The 21,084-nt window shown below is 43.4% G+C and overlaps 1 protein-coding gene across 3 annotated transcripts in view; it reads right to left on the bottom strand.

Annotated features, from left to right (window-relative positions):
* Nucleotides 1–1,306: 1,306 nt before the first annotated feature.
* The window catches only part of add3a (adducin 3 (gamma) a), a 66,100-nt gene continuing 46,322 nt past the window's right edge, over nucleotides 1,307–21,084 (bottom strand). For 2 of the 3 annotated variants that reach the window (XM_041964246.1, XM_041964238.1), the window contains exons 6-15: nucleotides 18,266–18,415; nucleotides 17,723–17,866; nucleotides 17,042–17,140; nucleotides 15,504–15,686; nucleotides 13,679–13,936; nucleotides 10,979–11,083; nucleotides 10,703–10,789; nucleotides 8,909–9,032; nucleotides 5,563–5,655; nucleotides 1,307–3,100 (exon numbers count right to left, since the gene is read on the bottom strand). In XM_041964246.1, the coding sequence (XP_041820180.1) occupies nucleotides 2,850–3,100; nucleotides 5,563–5,655; nucleotides 8,909–9,032; nucleotides 10,703–10,789; nucleotides 10,979–11,083; nucleotides 13,679–13,936; nucleotides 15,504–15,686; nucleotides 17,042–17,140; nucleotides 17,723–17,866; nucleotides 18,266–18,415 (1,494 nt within the window). In that variant the 3' untranslated portion in view covers nucleotides 1,307–2,849. The remainder of the gene's footprint in view (nucleotides 3,101–5,562; nucleotides 5,656–8,908; nucleotides 9,033–10,702; nucleotides 10,790–10,978; nucleotides 11,084–13,678; nucleotides 13,937–15,503; nucleotides 15,687–17,041; nucleotides 17,141–17,722; nucleotides 17,867–18,265; nucleotides 18,416–21,084) is intronic. The other variant, XM_041964253.1, reaches the window with a different exon arrangement.

Genomic DNA, 21,084 nt, shown 5'->3' with positions numbered 1-21,084 from the left:
GTTGAACTTAAAAGCAATTGACGTGATTTGTGATGCACAAACATGAAAAATGAGCTTCCGTTTCTTAAAATAGTTTTATTTGTGAATTTACACTGATTAGCAATACATCTAAAAGCAACTCCATTAGATAACCATTTATATAGGATTTTCACAGGTCACAAAGTAGCTTGGCTCATTCTGGCATGCCAAAGCAAAACTCGTTCTTTTTTTAAAAACAGAAAAAAAAGTGGATAGAGAGGCATTAGTAAAGCAAGGTGCAAACAGTCGGAAACAGACGAGGAGGAAATAAAAAGGATGCAATGCACATTCAGTTCATCTGGGAGCAGTTCATGCTCTTAAAATGGTTAATAAAAAAAAAAGCCTAGTGCTCTCCGAAACCTAAAAGAAAAGAGAAAGCGTACTGCGATACAAATGGAGGATGAAAAAAAGGGAACTTTCCAGGAGGAGAGATGTTATGACAAGAAAAAAAAAAAGACAGTCTGAGTGATAAAAACATGGTGCGTTAGTGTCAGGTTGTCCTTACCCCCTGCCCCTCGCTACAACACACACATATGCACTTCCATTTCCAAACTCACACCTCCCTTCTCCAGCTTTCAGTTGTGTGACCTCGGCTCTTTGCCCAGAGCCAAAAGCTATCGTTTAACACAGCTAAAGACGTGTCTCTGAACCCTCCCTCCAAATCCAATACTTCACATTGCTAGCTGGGATATTGGTACATCTGGTTAAACTGCAGGGGGGGGGGGGATATGTGGCAACCCATCACACTTTGGCTTTGCAGAGTTCAACTGTGGGTCATCTGACAGTTACAACGCGATGGTGTTTACTAGAGAAATTACATGAGGGGAGGCTTTAAAAGCTGAAATGACGACCGGGCTCGCAGAGCGATCAAATAAAAACAAAATGTCCACATGACCTCCTTACAATGTTCCAGTTCCAGGAGGAAATAAATGGCAAATTAAGCGAGGAAGCGTAGCTGCTGTGAATGTAGCTACTGGAGGGGGAACCCCCCCCCCCCAAAAAAAACCCCCATAAAGTTGAGATTTTTGGGAGCCTGAGGGGTGTCGATGCAGTCACTGGGGTGATTTAACAGAGGTCTTTTTAGGGTCCTTGACGCCCGAGCAGGCAGACGTGAATCGCAACCCTTGTCTCATCATTAAAAACAATGGAGGAAAAAAAAAATTACAATATGGCTTTAAAAACACACAAACAAACACACCAAACGAAAGATGTCACCGCGCCACCCTCCACGACCCAAACCTCTCATTTCAGCTGGAGACTGCTGATAGTTTGACGTCGTATATCGGCACTACACTTCCTGTTTTTTTTTTTACTTTTCAATGTTTGTTGAGTTGAGAAGTAGAGATCGTTTCCCATGCGTGACACCAATGAAAGACTATCCTCTCTTTCGTCATCCGACTCACTTTCTAGGTCCCGACCTTTCTCCGACACCATGCCTTGCTTGCTACTTGCACAACTTTTAACCAAATACTTCACAATCTCCTTCACTGGTGAAACCACCTGCAACTAAAATGTGTTATATACCACAAGGAAAGTGCAGCACAATAAAATAAAAAATATATAGTTAAAAATCTATAGCCAACATATCCAGTTTTCATATATCTGTGTTATATAGTAAATTTGTGTACTCTGAAGATTAGAATATAATTTGAGCAATCAGGCATCACTACAGAACATAGTCAGCCATAGAAATTCAGTTCTTGCAAAAAGAGAAAACATGCGTAACATCTGTATTCTCTGCAAAAGCTTAGAAATGAGTACAAAACAGAGTTGACTAATACCAAATTTGTGTTCAATAAAAAAAAAGATCAAATTTCATGAGATGACAAACGAGACACAAACAGCGACGCTTTACTAAAATGAGATTGTTTTGTCTTTTCTTGCATTTAGTTTGGCAAAAAAACCCCAAAACCACTGAGATGAAGAGGAGAAGATGTGAAAATGCTACATAAATAGTGAGTCAGCGGCTCTTTGAGATCATTTCAGCTTAGTCGTGATAGACCGCCAGCCTTCATCCTCACTATCTCTTCCAGTCTAGTGACCCTTTACTCAACTGCAGTCCAACCACAATCAGCTGAAGAGAAGGTTTGTATCAGAAGCCTGCACTTAAAGAAGCCTGAAGGGTGTGAGAGGCAGAGAGGAAACTCCCCTCACAGCAAATATATCAACACAGACCCTGTGGCTGCTTTCCCGAGACCAGTTTTCCAGTGTGACTTCAAATTTCATGCGGCCTCTCAGTTCCCTAAGCAGAGTCAGGTGACCAGAATGTAAAAAACAAACCCTCAAACGACCGCAGGAATCATGACGGAAAAGATTTACTTTCGACGTGTGCAGTTTTGCAGCCCTCGTGTCGCAATCCAATCATTTAATCAAACTGGATTTTGAGAACAAACGCTCGAGGTGGTTTCAAGTTCTGTTTTCAGCCTGGGAAACAACACAGGAGGAGCCAGTTATTCAGGATCTAAATGGCCTCAGATGACACTTAACAGCTTCTAAGGAGCCCTGTCAGAGCACTGCGCAGGTGATTAGGTGTGTGGACATTCACCCATGTCACCCCACTTCAATTTGTGGACCCACATACAAACACCTTGCTGTGTATGGAGAGACCTTTCTTTTGAGTTACAAACCAATTCACTTTTTATGTAATCCATCCTTCTGCCTTTTGCACATAAAACCTTTTGTTAAAAAATTAAAATTAACAACAAAAAAGGGCTTTGAAAACAGACAAAATAAAAACACAGACATTAAACAGAGAAGGTGGCTGACGCCCCTCTTTCTTCTTCTGCGCAGACGCTCTCCCCGCCTGCCTTCCCCCTGCTGCCTCTCTGCTCTCAGGCCTCCGTCTTCTCTTTCTTCTTGTTCTTCTTCAGGAAGGACGGGGTGCGGAACTTCTTCTTCTTCTTGGTGTTGGGCGACTTGGAGGGCGAGCTCTCGGGGGACAGCGCCTCCTCGATCTTCTCGCCGGAGCGCACCGTGATCTCCACGCTCTCCACGCTGGTGGTCAGCTGGCTGACGCGCTTCGACAGCTCCTCGTCCACGTCGCCGTGGTTGTCTTTGCCGTTCATCAGGCCGGTGTGGTTCTCTGAGGGAGGGAGACACGGGTCAGTTGAGGGCAGGTGAGAAGGGACGGCTGACGGCCACATCACTTAATTCTGCGAGACACACCTTATCAACAGACAACACTCACAACACATAAATACCCATACAGCTCAAGGAAATAACTTAAAAATTAGGAGACATTACAGTTTGTAGTTTAGAGCTCAAATCAAAATGACTGATGCAATAAATCCATCATTTTATCATCATACATGTTAAATTTCATCTGTAATATTTCATTAATATCTGTAAAAAGCAGTGATGCTGTGGAAACACACTATTATAACAAGTGCAAGTTAATAAATGACACATTTTATTATCTGATAAATTATCTTTCTGCTCATTTGTTGCCAGTTTTAACTGATTTAGCTTTTTTTAAACCCCAAATCTACCAGTGTTTAAACACATACACAGTAGTTAATCTAAATTGTCACACAAGTGGTGGGCTCACCAACAGGAATAACGTATAAGAGAATCTACGTGTTTGGACAAAATGACAGAAAGGGCTTGTAAAATTATGCAATATAAAAACACTGCACTCCGCAGGCGTAAAAGCCTCTATCCAGTTGTGTCAAATCCTCTTTTTCTATAGAAGAATGTATTGAATTGAAATATACAATATTTTTGGGGGGGATTATTCCATTGGACAGCATTATATTTTACAGGTGTTCATGTTATTGTGCCCACCCCCTGAATGCATCCCTCTCCTCATGCAGTTAATGTGAGCCTCTGCTGTCCCTGCTGTACCAGACACACTAATACCATTTGAACTGCGTGTTGAACTTCGGCCCCCCACCGGGAGACATGTTGTCCCCGTGCTCTACATATTTCATAATATCCCGGCGTAAAACTCCAGTGACCTCATAGCCTAGAGAGTCTGTCCTCCTTTCACCTCAGAAAATGGGACTACACCCACTTCTTTAATGACTGTTCACGTAACAGGTCTGCTGGTGTCACGTCCCTTTCTCTGGGCTGCAGATGCGGGTTATTGAAAGCAGGGCAGCGGCTTCATGTTACCGTGCTAAAATACGGCAAGAGCGAGGTCTTCTCTGGTTATTTTCATCTTAGTGGCATTAAAAAGCACCTCGCATGGCAACTGACCTGGTTTGAGCACAACAACTGGCTGACCTCACAGCGGTGGTGTCAGAAAATATGGGTCCCCTGAGCCAATGTGCTGTCGTGGGTTAATTGTTACTCATTGTGCTGGAGGGAAGCTGACAGGAAGTCAATCCCACAGTGTCATTATTTACAACTCGTACAGAGGCGTGTGATCTTTGTCTTTGTTGGATGGACACCAACTGGCTTCAAATAGCACACACAAGGTTTCTACACTGTAGATCCAATAAAGGGCCACAATTCATGACCCAGAAATCATCTGACGTGACATCACAACACAGGTCTGAGATGCTGGGCGCCACAGATTTCATTACGTGACCTCGGACTGAGAATTAGCTTGTAAAAAGACGTCCGTGCTCTTTAAAAGTCATGGTTTGACATGTTGGGAAGGACATTTATTGACTGATCTGAAGAGAAGATGGACATCACCCACAAGTCTGAGCGTTAACTATGGAGCTACAGCCAGGTGGGTATTAGCTTAGCTTAGCATAAAGACTGGGAGTTGCTGGGTGTCATGACATAATCAGAAAATGTAACTCTGTAAAACAACAGACTGACATTTTACACATTTTTGTTAAACTACGATACATAAAATTTTAATTTTTAAGTTTTGCTGGTGCCAGTAATGTATTTTGCTTACAGTCTAAATGCTAAGCTATGCTAATCCATCTCCTGGCTCTAGCTCCATACTTCACATGCAGACATCAGAATGGTGCCGATCTTCCCGTCTAACTCTCGGCAACAAAGCAAAATGAAAATGTTGAACATTCCTTTAAAATCAAACCCAACAGACAATAAGCAATAAGCTGATATGTAGACGTGCTCTTTCCTCACATTAAAAAGGTTTGGGTTTGACAGTCTTTGCTGCACCTGAACGCACCAATGAGGAGAGCTTTTTAAAAGCTGTTCAAGCAAGGTAAAAACATTGCTCCTGTGATGGATCATGAAAAAGTCCTTCCTTGTTTCTCACATTGCACTGAACTGAAGAGAAATCTGTGGAAGGTAAGAAATGTACCTGTGTGCATCCTGTAACGCACAAAATATAAATGCATGCTTTGAAAAGCAGTGATGTAAAATGAGCCTGTGAGTGCTTTAAAGGTTAGCTGCATCACCACTGGTGGGTGAGGACGAGTTTTCTAAACCAACAGCAGAAAGCAGTTTCATTGATTTAGACGGGGGAGTTCTTACATGAGAAATCATTAGTGCAGTTCAGACTGAGCTCTCATGCACACACACAAACACATGAAAACACACATCAGATCATATAGACACACAGCAAGGCAGTGAAGACCATTCAGAAAAAGTCTCTCTCTCTCTCTGAGTGAGTGATACCTTCTTTAGCTGGAGTGCTTTGCGGGGACTGGGTGAGAGACAGAGACTGAGAGAGAGTGGAGCCGTCGTCGGAGGTTAGCTCGTGCTCTCCATCTGCAGGGAGGGTGGGGGTCGAGGTGGGGTGAGGGAGGGGATGAGAGGATTGCGGGGTGGTGTAGAGGATTGAAGTAGTGGGATGACAGCAGGGGTGAGTGGGATGAGAGGTGGGCGGGATTTGGGATGAAGGGTCAGAAGGGGGTGGGTGAGGACGGTTCGAGAGATTAGTGGTAACACACACATGTTAGAATCAGGCCATGCACAGCTGCTTTTCCACAAAATTTCCCAAATCCTTGTCAGTTGATCATCAGGCTCTCGGAGAGCCACGGCTCCCATTGTGACCTGTTTCTCCTGGTGGCTGAGCACGGGGACACTTTGCTGTGCCTCAGTATCCTCATGATGGGATAGATTCCCTGCACTGTAACTGAAGAGCTGCTGGTTGTATCGCAGAGTGTACTAACACACAACCTGCTAAGAATAAAGTCATTTACTAGCTCTTATTAACAGATTTTCACAAAAAATGAGATAAATATACAAAAAACTTCAGGCACTTTGGCAAGAGATGAATTCCTTATGTACACTGTAAGCTAGGGCTGGGCATTATTAGCATGTACATCAACTAATTATTACTATTATAGTGTTCACCAAATTACTGTATGTTGTCCAAATTAACATATCAAAGTAATTTACGGCTAAAAATTCACAAAAGCAGCATTTCAAGATAATGTTTTACATGTGGAAATTTACCAATGAAATGAACTGACATTAATAAAAATGACATTTTGTATCACAATACTGTTTCCACTGATATTGGAAAATGCTCTTTTTATAATATTGTGGAATTAATATCGATCATATCACGTGGATGTTATCTTCACCTGATGTACAGCTCAGAACTGGCAGCATTTTAAACCATAATCACGTCTAAAAATAAGACTTTTAATGCCTTTCAGATCCTCACTGTACTTGAGAGAGAGTTTTTAATTATTTATTTCATCATCAGTTTTTTTTTTTTTTTTTTAAATCTCGAAGAGCACCATATGGTTCCTGGCTCCTAATGAATTAAAACCTGATTAAGCAGGTTTTGGCTTTTTGAATCTTACATGATAAAAAAAACAACTTCCAAAAGCTTTTAAAACAACTTTCGTACAGTAAATACGACAGTCCTGGCTCAGTGTTAGTTGCCTCATTAGTCTTAAACACTGATTAGTGTGAATGAATGACATTCCCATGATCACTTGAACCCATTAAGCAGCACATTCAGAGTTACACATTCAGTTGGCTGAGGCGTCACAGTCATTCACAACTCGTTCATGTGCAGCATATAGAACGTGGTTGCGTAACAGCCTGGTCTGTGCTGTGAAAGTGCTCATTATGCTCTCGTATGTGCTCCGCGAGTGTTACATGCATAAAGTTGAGCTCTGAGGGATGAGCTCAGTTTAAAGTCAGCACATTCCTGAAATAAACTCTTTGGCAATCATCTGGCGGCTGCAATGTGCACTGCAATTAAAAAAATCACACTTTGCAAAATGAATATACAGAGTGGACTGGATGTGACTAATCACCTATCCAAACCAGTAAGTGTGTGCATGTGTGTGCGTGTGTGTAGCATATATCAGGCCATTACAGATGGTCTCCAGCTTGCATCCAGATTGGCCACGAGGGATTCATGGGGCTGTGGGGGCAACAGTGTCATAGCAACGGGCTCCGCTCATGTGGCGGGTGTGAAGACCTGCTGTCTGTTAGGTCTGCCATCTTAGTCACACCAACCCCTCGCTTACACACACACATGCACACACACACACACACACGCACACTTGCACCATCTTTCAAATGCATATACTAAGAGCATTTGGATTATTCTATAAAACATGCATGAACACATGTGCCTGCTGATGTACACACACAAATATGAAAATACACACTTTAATATGGTCCAACATGGCAGGAGCCCGTGCAGCAGGGGGACAAGAGGACGGCCCCCCTTCACTATCTGCTCTCTATTGATTTTTCCGCTGCCTCTCTGAAAGGCAGTGGGACAGAGGGCTAATATGATTAGCATTGACTATCCTGTGTGTGAGGTTAACGCAGATGAAGGCAGCAGTGGAGCCCGAGGGGACGAGCCCTCATGTTAAAAGGTGTGTGTTTGTAGGTGATACCACAGGTAGTGTTTGTGTGTGTGTGTGTGTGTGTGTGTGTGAATATGTGTGTCCGCTGGGACTGCTGCCATGGCCCTACAGACCCTAGATATAATGATGTTTCATAACAAGACTGCTGAGAGAGCATAAAACAAACTCAAGAAACAATCTGCAAGTCAGGATTTGAGGAGGAGGAGAAGGAGCAGGAGGGACAGATTTGCAGGTTTTAAGAAATCTTGATTTGGTCTGTGCTCAGTTTGAAATCTGCTCCAGCTGTTTTAGCCGACTTGAGCGGTTGAAAATGCCTGCTGGTGCTTGTTAACAACTGTAACAGACTTCAGCAGGACATGAACTCATCTGGCTGCTAGGATTTTGTCTTTCCAGCAGTTGAAAATTGCTTGGACGACCGAAAAGCTCATTGAGCACACAGGAACTCCGAGTTTGAGACTTCACTTCCAGGTCACATCCAACAGATTCTACCCTCATGGTATGTCAGAGACTTTGTCGTTTTGATGTTGATCCCAACATCTGGGAAAAACAATAATATAGATAATAGATAATGATATATAATAATGTAGATGATGGTTATTTTACAGCTGAGTAAGTGAAATGGAAATAAATAAATACGACAGACACTTAAAAAAACCTATATTGCTGCAATCTCGTGTGCTGCAATTGATTTCTGCCAACATGCACCAATATCTGTGATAAACTGATACTGGCTGATACATCAGCAGGTCTTTGCTTTCTTCAAAGATGGTAGACCTGCTGATGTAAATCTAGTGACAAATCTTGCTGGCACAAACTAATCTGTGTGTCCTGTCAAACTGACTGGTTAACAGATTGATTATTGATTGATTGCTCTAAACCTGCTCAATAATTTGTTGTTAAACAAACCTTCACAGACCAGAAGGATTGTTAGCTGCTCACACTGAGGGACACGTCTCTGGCTCTGAATACAAGTCACTGTGCTTGTGTGTGTGTGCTTGCGTGTGTGTGCAGTCCATATGTCTCTCAGTGTGACTGGGCTCTTGTGGTGTTTTGCAAGTTGAGCGTGAACAAGTTCAGACTAATATGGTCCACACAGGTATGAACACTCAGGAATCTGGTGCGTATGAGTCTGCATGTTTGATTAAGTGTGTGTATTTTGAGTATGTGTGTGTGTGTCGTACCGCTGAGGCCCAGTTGCCTCCTCTGCACGTTCTTGTGGTACTCCTCCATGTCCTGCTCTGACAGCTCACTGAAGGGGTTGGGAGGCAGGGGAGCCATCTGCTCCTCCTCTGTGGGCACGTATGGCTGGGGAGGAGACAGGGACAGGGGTGAGCATGGGAGCACACACACACACATGCACACATGCACACACGCATGCACGCACACGTGTTTCCATTGGTTTTGGGGACATCACATACACTTACATTCATTTTCTGCAGACTTACTCGAGCCATAACCACTACTTGCCAAACCCTAACCTTAACATGCACACAGTCTGAAATGAAAAAAAACAGAACACGCACAAACACTGAAGCACACACACACACACACACACACACACACACACACACACACTGTCTTTCTGACTTATTTTATACACACAAATGAAAGAAGAAACACACACACTTCATCATTCATTACAACACAACTAGGGCCTCTCACATAAAGATAAAAGTGTCGACCACATCACACAGAACTCATCTAACCACCGGCTCTCCACAGAAACTCTCAACCAATTAGTCCCTGACTTGTTTTTAACAGACTGAAGAATGGAAACGAAAGCATGTGACGTGCACGAGTGCAATTTAGACTTGGAGCACCGTTGTGCTCACAAAACAAGCCACACGCATGCATACAGAACACACACTTTATAACATGTCTGCTGAGACTTTTGTGTGAAAATACGTCCCAAAAACCATCATGCTCTGACACAACATCTCATTTCCAGAACACACACGGGAAAACGAGGGGTGCAACTCTGTCTGAGGCACAAGTTAACCTGGTGTCAATCTCAAAACACAACACTGATGAACACATGCAATGTTTTCTGCTCTGAAAGGACAAGAAAAGTGTCAAAAACAAAAGAAAACACGAGAGTCAAATAAAAACACCACTGCATACAGAAACAACTAAAACACTTGTGGATATTTACCAGAACGTTTATCTGCACCAGATCCTTCAAGACAAGACACCAACCACAAAAGCATCAGCATCAAAATGTCTGAATCTGATATTTTTATCTTTCCTTTAGGTTTAGTTGTCTGTTTCTCATTTTCTCTTGATAAATAAGTACAACTATCATCCTACTACAGGTTCCTTTTGCCTTTGCAAAATGTGCTCCTCTGCCTCCACCTAGTGGTCCACAGGTGTCATTGAACTGCATCGATGGAATATGCACACAGGTGTTTGCACTTGTTTGACTGAATCTCATCTAGTAACAGTGCAGGTGTTTATAGGCTGACATTTTCTTGATTCTCCTTGTTTTTTTGCATCTGGGAGAACCAAGTTTAGTGCCCCTTCAGCTCTACCAATTAGCAACCTGAGCAGATGAGCCAAAATAACACACACCTTTGACTTATATTGCTCAATAAACAAGCAATAAGGGGAGCCTGTATTGTTCCTTCAGAGGTCCCGTGGTTCGACTGTGCATCCTGCAATAAACCACAGCACGCCCATGAACAGACACATGCTGGACCACTATTTGGTGCATTAGCCAAAATCCTGAAACCTTATTTTGTGTTTGGCTGCAACATCGAACAGTTTAAAGCGATCTACATTAATTCAGGTACTATTTGTGAAAAAAGTTTTTGTACTTTTTCATTTCTCTGTCTAACTGGCCAGCAGTAGACATAAGACGATTTGATGCCCATCAGAAGTTTAAAGGCAATCTAATAAGTCATGGTGTCTTTCTCAGCTCGCCGTCTGGCGCCAGTGTTTTTCTTAAGCCCTGAACATGAGAGAGGGGACTTTCTCACCCGTCGTGGTGCATCATCGGGGATGCCTGCAAGGTGCTGAGAGCGCGGCCCTGATGTCATCACATCGAACCGGTTCTGCTCTCTGATCTGTAATAGGACGAAACACATGATGATATCATCAGGAAGCAGGAAGTGTAACTTTGAATGATTTAAAACTATGGTCAAAACAAAACAATTTAGGCTTCTGTCACTCTAAACAACAACAGTATCAGATGGTGCTACAACTTCACACATAATAATCATTGATGCAGCCGGAGGGGAAAGGCTGAGACTCACTTTGTTCCTCTTCTGCAGCACCTCACTGGGGTCTGTGTTGAGAGGGACAAACTGATTGGGGTCCTCGATGCGGATCGGGGTTCCCGTCTCCTCCGCCTTCATCCACTGTAGACGGAAGGCGGATGTAATTTTTATTTATTTATTTATTTGATAGGGACAATACACATTAATGAACATCAGTATGTGAATACATGTGTAAATGTGTCGGAGTTAGCTAATTTACATCCCATAGTCCCTTGGCAGGTAATAGACAGACAGACACATAGGAGGTAGACGAGAAAAGAAAAAAAGGAAGGAAGGAAACAGACGGCAATCTAATAAGTCATGGTGTCTTTCTCAGCTCGCTGTCTGGCGCCAGTGTTTTTCATGACTTATTAGATTGCTATAAACAGACGGGTACAAAATAACAGCAGCACGCCCCCATAAAAGTATGTTAAATGTAGGCTACATATTACAGTAACACAGCTATTGTTGTGTTGGCGATTGAGCCCTTGGCTATTGCCATCAGGAGCAATCAACATAATGCAGGCATCAAAATAAATGAGATCGACAACAAAAAAGGCTTATTTGCGGATGATATTGCAATCACTGCAACACTTGTTCAAGACCATTAACTCTTTTAGCAAGCTATCTGGCTACAAAATTAACCAATCAAAATCTGCTATACTTTTCCTTAAACATTTGGAAAGAATAAATCCCCCTGTTCAAACAGCATTCAAAATAGTTAGGGATAGCTTCACGTACCTGGGTATTAGGATCACCCCTAACATTGAAGATTTAGTAGAGACACATTATAATCCGGTGATAGAATCAGTTTCAGAATCTATTAATAGATGGTCAACGCTACCAATTTCCATGACAGGGCCGATCCATATACTTAAAATGAATGTTCTTCCGAAATTTCTTTACCTCTTTCATTCCATTCCTCTTGGTCCTCCTATTAATTTTTTTTAAAGATGAAAAGCATGTTTTGTAATTCATTCATTTGGAACAACAGACGGGCTAGACTTCGCTTATCTTTGCTTTATCTTCCCTACGATAGAGGAGGCTTGAAACTCCCAAATCTCCAATGGTATTATTGGGCTGCTCAGCTCACTACTGCCTCTTGCTGGTTTGCACAAGAAACGACACGGTCCAGGATGAATATGGAAAGAAGTATGTCATCCCCTCTACCACTTAATTCATATCTATACTCATAAAAATTAAAAGAAAAGGGCAAAAACACATAATCCCTTTGTTAAAAACGCGATTCTGGTTTGGTATGAGGTTCACAAACATAGAGATGTGATACCTATGTTATCTAAATATACACCAATCTGGGGTAACTGCTCTAGTACAAGTGGATAATGAGAATATATGTAACACCAACTCAGCTGAATAAATTTAACCCCAATATCCCTGACTCGTGCTACAAATGTGGTAGAAAGGGGACTTAATACCACTGCTTATGGGACTGCCCACAAATTCAGGCCTTTTGGAGTGAGGTGATGGATATGATTTTGCATGTTACAGGTATAAAACTAAAATTAGACCCCAAAATATGTATTCTTGGCATCTTTCCGACAAACCATAACTTTAGCAAAGTAAACAAATCTATGATTACTTTTTGCATGTTACAAGCCAAACACACTATGGCCAAATCTTGGAAATCCACTACTAAACCAAGTATTAGTATCTGGCTTACAGGATTATCAGATCCTCTGACACTGGAAAAATTCACCTTCACATTAAAGGGTAACTACCCCATCTTTGACAGTATGTGGAGATCTTTTATGGTGTTCTTAGAGGGGAGGAAAGCATTGGAGGCATGTTCCCCCTATATGTACACCTTCAACAAATGGAATTGCCATGCATTACTATACGTCTGTTTGTTCCTGCTTTGTTTTATTTGAAATGCTTTTCTCTAAGGTAAAGGACAGTATATGTTCTGCACTGCGCAAAATAATACATCTTATTGCCCTGTGATGTCTCTTATTGTAGATGAGCCTTACTGTGGTTGTTCTGTATTGCACCTGTATTGTTTCTTGTTGTTGTTCACTCAATATTTATTTCCTCTTTCTGTGTATTTTTATGATTTACAGAAACATTTGACTTATGCATGGACATTGCTGTTGGTCATTGTTGCTTTGCATGTGTAAATAATAGTTTGTCCTTGTTTAGCTGTTTGTCATTTGTATCTGTATTTTTAGTGTAACATTGAGAGCAACTTAAAACCGGAGTCAAATCTTTGAGTTCACACACTTGATTCTGATTCAGGGCAACTGAAAAATCAATATAGTTCTCTGTTTTGCCTGTAGATGGCGATACAGTATCAGGTTTTACACACTGGGAAACAACTCCAGTCAAAACAAACCAGTCAGCACTAACTGAAAATGAACTGAGGTCAGGCTATGATGCTCCTCTTTGTCAGCCCTTAAATAAAAAAATAATAATAAATCCATAATCACATGAAAACACACAAATGTGTAAAACTTGAAAACCACACAGAAGAGTTTTGGATATAAAGCTCAGCTTCGCTCAGTGTAACCGCTGGAATCTTTCATATATAGAAAGACTTAATTAATCTCACAATGGAGAAATTCACTGTTAGAGAAGCTCTTTAGAACACACAAGGGGGGTGCAAATCATCATCATCCTCCTGTTTGCTGCTGTTTTTCACACACACACATGCACACACGCACACACACACACTCTGCTCACCGTGGTTGTCCGGCTGTTGTAGCGCTCCTCTCCGCCCTCCACGCTGACCTTGGTGTAGCTGTTGGGCGAGTTGAGCCAGCGCGTCTTCTCCCTCTGCTGCCGCTGCTGCAGGAACTTGAAGGGCAGCCGCGTGGCGCTTCCGTCCACATCCTCGGCGAACGTGAATGCCGTGACCGTGGCGGGGATCTCCACTTCGCTCTTGTGCCGCGGCTTCTCTCGCACGATGGGGTGCCTGTAGGCGTAACCTGTCCTGTAGCCCTGCGGGCAGGGAGCGAGATCACACATGTTGTTTGTTTTCTACCATCAGAATTGATTTGGTTTGTTTAGCTTCACAACGAGGGGCCAGGAAACAGGACCACCTCATGGCCTCGCAGGAGGCTAATTCATGTTTATGTTGTCCCCACTTGACGTCTCCTCCTCCATCCACTCCTTCCACTGCTGTGGCGTCCTGTTTACCCCATGAGGAGCATTGCATGGTCTTACATAGCTCACATCATTATATGTATACAAAGAGGATGGTTTTAATTCAGTTTGTCATTTTTACACCAGGAGAGACTGAATTGAGCCAAATGCAGAGCAGAAATGAGTATTCATCCTGTGACTTTTCCTTCCTGTATCGCTGGTTGAGCTGCCAGTTTCACAGTTAGTCCAATGGAAAAGAGACACACAGTGTTGTGACCACAGGGTTTCTGGCAGCACAGAGGACATTTCCTGTCCGACCCTTTCTCTCTCTCTCCCCCTCATCCCCCTCATCCCCCTCCTCTCTATTCTCATCTTTGCTTTTCTCTCACGCTGCCACCACCCCCTCCCCCTCCCTGTTGCTGAACTCTCACTTGATCCTGATGTTTTTCAGGCATTTTTCCACGCTTGGCTTGACAGTGAAGTTCCGTTCTTTTCCGTTTTGTCCTTTTCTATTCATCTCAGCTCCACGGTCAAAGTTGAACTTTCAACTTGACTCAACCCCCCCCCTTTTTTTAAATCCAGAAATAGTCAGCCGGGCTGCCCTGCTCTTTTCCTGCAACATCCTCCTTCATGTTCGCACAGCTGTTACACGCTCAAATCGGGAAGTTCTTGGTTGCTAAAAGAGATGGTACAACTAACTAGTGTAGAAAGGGAGACAGACGATAAGAGAAGCTCAGACAGAAAGAGAGTAAATACACTGACCGGATCTCCCACACTTGATGGCCAACAACACAGCAGCTCTTTGTGTTTCAAAATGCCTTTTTGTCTGACCGTCTTCCCCCAAATGTCTACTTGTGTTCAAATTCATCTGTCCTTCCTCGAACTGTGTCTAGACTGTACTTCCCAAATAACATTTGTCCATTCAGCAGCACCCAGCGGTTTTCAACACAGTTTAGGCTTCTGTAGGGGGCGCTCTTTTCTAACTCTGTTCACCCACAGTGGCCACCACTGAACACGGCAGCTGCCCAGCCCTGTCCAGTCCTATAAAACACCCTGCACGCATCAGTGCAAATGTGACTCAGTCATGAAACACTTATAGGTTTTGTCATTGTTGTCTTTTATCATTCAAAGACAAAGAAACAGGCATTTAGTTTGGTGACACATATTATTACTTCAAGGACTGGTTTTCCAAGATTCCAGGAAGGAAAATCTTTTAAGTACCTTTATCTTCATGTAATTTTAATATTTGCCTCCAGATGCATTTGTACAAAGATAAAACACAGACGTGATGTAAAAAAATGAGGGTTAAGTGTTCATATCTAGTCATTTAATGAGCCTGAAGCCTCATGAGTAACAGATCTGTGTTCCTTCCACTGTGATTGTGTGAAATGTACAAATCTCACTCTGAAGTCTGTGGACTCACCAGGTTGTCCAGCATCCGCATCAGAGACTCAAACTCCAGCTCGCCAAGCTTCCACTTGTACTGGCTTGTACTGGCCATGTTGACAGCGCTCGCCGCGGCCAAGGCGTGCACTCGCGTTTTGTACTTCTCCTGGTCCAGCACTATCAGGTTGTCCACGCCGCCGGCACATGAGATGGCATTCACCTAAAATCAGGAGGGGCGGAAAGAGAAAGCGATCACGTGATCCTCTTCTGACTGATGGCTTGTGAAACACAAAACAGGCAGACAGAGGTTTTAAACATCTGAGCCATGGTCCACCTAAAACGAAAATACTTCCTGACCAAGAAAAGACGTAAACGACCAAAACCACAATGAGATACCCCTCAATCTAAAGCCGCCACAGCACCAAAGAATTACATGTTTGGGGGATTTATTTATAGAAATTAAGCTGGGCTTTGCAGGATGGATTAATGTTTTCTTTTGCTTGACCAGGGGGAGTCAATCAGGAGATTTGGTATGCCTATTACATCGAGGGCCACAACAACATCTCTAAAATCCTCCGCAGTGAACACACCAAGACACGCAAGACTGCAACAACAAAACACCAGAGAATACCACACACACACACACCCACCCACACACACACACACACAAACACACACACACACACACACACACACACACACACACACACTATTGTTCCATCTGCCACAGCTCTGCCACTCCACATCACAGGTGACAACATGTCATTTAAATGCCAGATAACTGTGTATCTGCTGATAGTAACACTGTAGTTACTGCATGTATATCATCCCCCCCCCCCCCCCCACAGATGTATTAATGGGAATAAATAAACTGATACTGTAACATTTTTTTTTTCTACAGTCAAACTGTTGATGTTTAGTTTGGTTAACTTTTTCAACCATTTATCTATTCCCTTCAGCTATATCAAGCATGAATAATTATTATAATTGTGACAGATTGCTCCGCTGACTCAATACATGAATGTATTTTTGTTTAATTTGTTCTTTCAAATTACTCCACTATCCTCTGTCTCCTCAGGGGACAGATGACAGAATATTTCTAAGCATGTCCGATTCTGAAGATACGATCGGCCGATAATTAGCATTGATTAAATAATCATTCATTTCTCCTGCGTGATGCAGACCTCCTGAAATCCCCTCTGCCATCTTCCTTTCAGCGTTCTTGCTGGCTCGGTAAATAAAAGGAAGAACAACACCCTTCTCTAAATGCTGCTTTGGACCGACATCAACAACAACACATCAGCTCGCTACTCCCGCCATCAAACCACTAACAGCCAGGCTGCGAGATTGTTTGGCCAACATTTTCCACGAGGCAAGAGATTAGGACTTATGGAGTGCTGTTAAAATAGTGAGAGTGGGGAAATGTGAAAACCGCTGTGGAGAGATTAGATTTAGCGGGAAAGCTGCCGCCCTGCTGGTCTAATACATGAAGCTGAGTGCTGCTGGAATTTACTTGGATACCCAAAACAGCAGCAGTTAGCTACTTTGTGTGAGTTGGTGTGTGTGTGTGTGTACCTGGATTTCGCAGGCATACTGGGCATTGTAGATGTAGTGAAAGGCCTCTTCAATGGTCTCCCCGAGAGCAACCACACCGTGATTCCTCAGCACCAAAACCTGGAACACACACCGTGATCAGGAACAGCAGAGCAGTCGGGTCACATAGAGCCTTTAGAGGTCCATTCGTCTGACTTGCTTAGTTGTGAATGTACAATTATGTGACAGTGTGCCCTTTAATTAACAAGTAAGCACCAAAGTATTTCTGATTCCGTGTGTATCAACAAGGGTTGGGCTGCTGGATGATGACAGCAGGACCTGGAAACAGGCCGGTGGTGGAAATTCTCTTGAATTCCCTGAATTTTTGCCAATTTAAATTTTGTTGATCTCTGATCATTTCAAAAGAAGCCAAGTGCAAAAGTGCACAGAAATAAGGAGGCCCAGAAGGTAGCTAAACACCACTAATATTTCAACAGGATGTGCTCGTCTGACTGTCTTGCTGCTGTTTCCTTTTCGAAAATGTACCACACCCTGATAATTAGTCCATTTCTCTTTCTTGACTGCAAGGTCAAAGAATAAAAACAGCCCTTCCTTGAGCATGTTAAAAATACTTTTCAAGATATCATGTCCATACATCACGGGTGTTGTCTGAAAGAACGATGGAAGACCTTTCTCAATGCTTACTTGTCTTGGCTGTCTTACCTTCGTCGTAGGCCCCAGGGCCTTCTGCAGCTCTCTGCGCTCCTCCTGGTCGTCCAGGCTGCCCTGGTAGTTGTAGTAGGCGACGTCGCCCAGGATCAATGCTTCCTGGGAAATGGGCAGGATGCCACACTTCATCGATGACACCTAAAGCAAGAGAACAGTGAAAAGAAGGCAGCAGAGACATGAGAGAGATGAGAAGCTTTGACAAGTGTGTTACATCTGTTTTATTCATCTGAGTCTGCAGCTGCCATTTCTCTTAGATGCCTCCATGTGAAGAGTAATCTAAAACTCCTGCTCTAGTGACTACAGAGACCAGCCTCTTTGTTGCACATCACAAACACTTCCAATAACAGCGCCTACGTACAGATAATTATGCCTTTTCAGTTGAGGTGTGATATAGTTACGCCATTCAAATTTCGACATCTCCCTGAACTCAGCTCAAAATCCAACATCTGATTTTCACGTTCCAGTCAAAATGTGCTTCGGGTGTTCTGCAGGCTTGCATGGCGGGTGTGAAACCCTTGCAGTGCAACGTCGACTTACAGCAGCCGTGGCAGGAGTGTGCACGTGTATGACACAGCGGATGTCTGGACGCATGGAGTAGATGGCAGCATGGGGGCTGAAACCCGTGGGGTCCATCCTCAGGTTGGTGGAGCCCTGTTCGATCACATCGCCGATGATGTTGACCTTCACCTGGGAGAGGAGACAGTCAGCGGATGCTTCATGAAACTGGGGCTGATGGATGTAAAGCGCTGACCGTTTTTACCCCAAACCTTTTTCTACTTCTGAACAGGCGCAAAGCACTCAAACACAAGCTGAACAAGCTTTCTGAAAACCTGACAGCAACTTCACCTCGACGGCTCTCCTGAGAATGGAGGAGAGGGGATATGACCAGATCCACACACACAAACTGCCAACATTAACTAACAAGACATAAACACGAGTCAAAATCTGGGAGCATGACGACAGAAATCACATTATCAACGATTCCTCCTCTCCAGGAAATGAATTAAACATAATATAGTTGGGGAGTGAACATGGCGTTATTTACTATGGCAACTTCATTACCAGGCAGTTCGTAGTTATTAGATTACAGGACGGGAGAGAAGAGCGATGGAGAGAATGATAGTATGATGACGTAGAGACCTGGAGGGAAGAGAGTTGGATAAGCAGAGAATAGAGAGAATAGAGACAAGACAACCAGGCAAGGAGAGTGAGGTTTAAACCTGGAGGAAGACCAAGTGCAGATGTCAGCCCTCGCTATAAAACCTAACACCAAGCGCCGGCTTTGCCTGCAGAGCTTCTACAAAATTGCCATCACTGTAACCACATGTTCTGTGATGCAAACCAGAACCTACAGGCTCACATTTCCCTTTCACAATGCAAAGCCCAACTCTGTGCTATCACAACAGGAAAGGGCATCCATCATCCACTCTGAGGCTCGTGAAACACACCCAGTTCAGCTGGAGTCGTCCGAATATGTGCAAGGTCTCTTTTTTTACCGGTGTTCTGCTGCACTTTGCTCCTTCCTTGAGAAAAACTGTAACTGAGTAACTTATCAAGCAGAGGATATATCAGGGATGGGCTGTTGCAGTGCAAAACGGTGTCAACAAAGCATTAAAACTGATTAAAATCATGAGGTTACATTGGTTTTCTTTTGTATTCTTGTAGCCTTGCATTGTCATATTAACAGCATCACAAACTAATGCATTAGTACGCTTGGCTTCACATACCAACAACATCTGTTTTGGCATTAGAACAGACACTCAGGTGTTGCATTGGCACCAATTATTGAAGAATTAAAACAGCAGGGTGGAGTCCACAGCTTGCTGGTGATCAACGCCTAAAACATGGTGCTCTGCCTTTTAAACAGGGTGTCTGGGTGGATGACTGTCTATTGATCATCCACCCACCAGAGGGAAGTGAATGGCACCAGCCGAGCGTAACTAACTACCGCCATCTTTGTCTGCACACACAGCCAGCTGCCGGGCGAATCGAGCATCGATCGGTTCACACATCACATGTCTGGTACAGTATCGGTTCACCCTGTCACGTCCTTCAAAATGCAGCACTTACTGCTGAGAGGCCCCTCTGACGAACGTAGCATTTCTAATTCAGAAAAGACGCCAAAGGACGTGTCAGAAAGACTCTGAAATTTAGAAACAGATGATTAGAAGTCTGTAGAGGAGAGCTGGGCCTGAAGAAGAAGTGTGAGCAGCTGAAACTTGAACCTGAATTTCTTCAAGGATAATTCAAGTTAAGCAAACTGAAGAGCCAGCCTTTAATCTTCTGAAGTCCTGATGCAAAGTCGATCTCTATCATTGCATAAACATCACACTGAACTAAAGGATGAACGTTACCTACAGCCAAAAACACCCTGACGAACCAAACCGTGACTTTGCAGATGAACTCAAATGACCCCACCTTCATCTCAGAGCTCAAGCGGAGAGATGAAAGGGAGAGGCCGATGGAAACCGACCAAAGCCAACTAAACTCCAGCCTTTCTCTGACGCGACACAGCCTCCACCCAGCTGACCCCAACACCACCTCTTGCACTCTTTATTCTGGATGGCTTCCTCTTTGTCAATCTGCTCACCTCTCTGAACACTTGAACCCAACCATGTGTAACTATAGAGATCACTGGGTGAAAACAGGCCGAGAGGAGGAGAAGAAGGGGAGGAACAGCAGCGACAGACTGGCATCAAAACGCAAACAGTCAGAGCAATTAGAAAGTGCCAGACGACTTAATTTTGTTGTGTCTCCCACAGCTGCAGAGCTGTGGGCATCGCTCTCATACAGACAACCACAGCAAAGATGGATGTGGTCCAAACTAAAAATACCTTAAATGATGACTTGAGCCTACATTTTACCACGCTGTTTCTAGGATATCTACTGTAAGTAGCTGCTGGCAAAAAGTTTAATCATGAGCTGTTTAACTACTATATTTGACAGGGTTTTGTACTATCATAAGATCGCACATTTGAATATTGTTTTTAGTAGTTGGACTTTTTTTCCTGTGGCGCAAGGTGAGCTGTTCTGTCACTCTAGAACAGCAAAAGTAGCTTAGTTGATTATCTCCCCTTGTGATTTTGCACTTGACAGATAGACGATCCGGACTGCCGATGAGACGTAGCAAGAAAAAAAATGTAATTAAGAAATCCCCTCTTCACTCTCTTGGTTATCAGGCATCAGCAAAAAGCAGCTGGAACTAAACTTCAGTTGAGTTTCATTGCAAATCTCTTCCTGCCAACCACACCGGCAGCTCAAACAATGAAATCTGCCTGTCAGCGGTGCAGCTGTCAACCCACACCTGCAGCCATATTACACAGGTGTGTGTGTGTGTGTGTGTGTTTGCACAGGTG

Source organism: Chelmon rostratus, chromosome 3 (genome assembly GCF_017976325.1).
Source record: "Chelmon rostratus isolate fCheRos1 chromosome 3, fCheRos1.pri, whole genome shotgun sequence".
Classification (NCBI taxonomy): Eukaryota; Metazoa; Chordata; class Actinopteri; order Chaetodontiformes; family Chaetodontidae; genus Chelmon; species Chelmon rostratus.
This window is presented reverse-complemented; position numbering and strand designations above follow the sequence as displayed.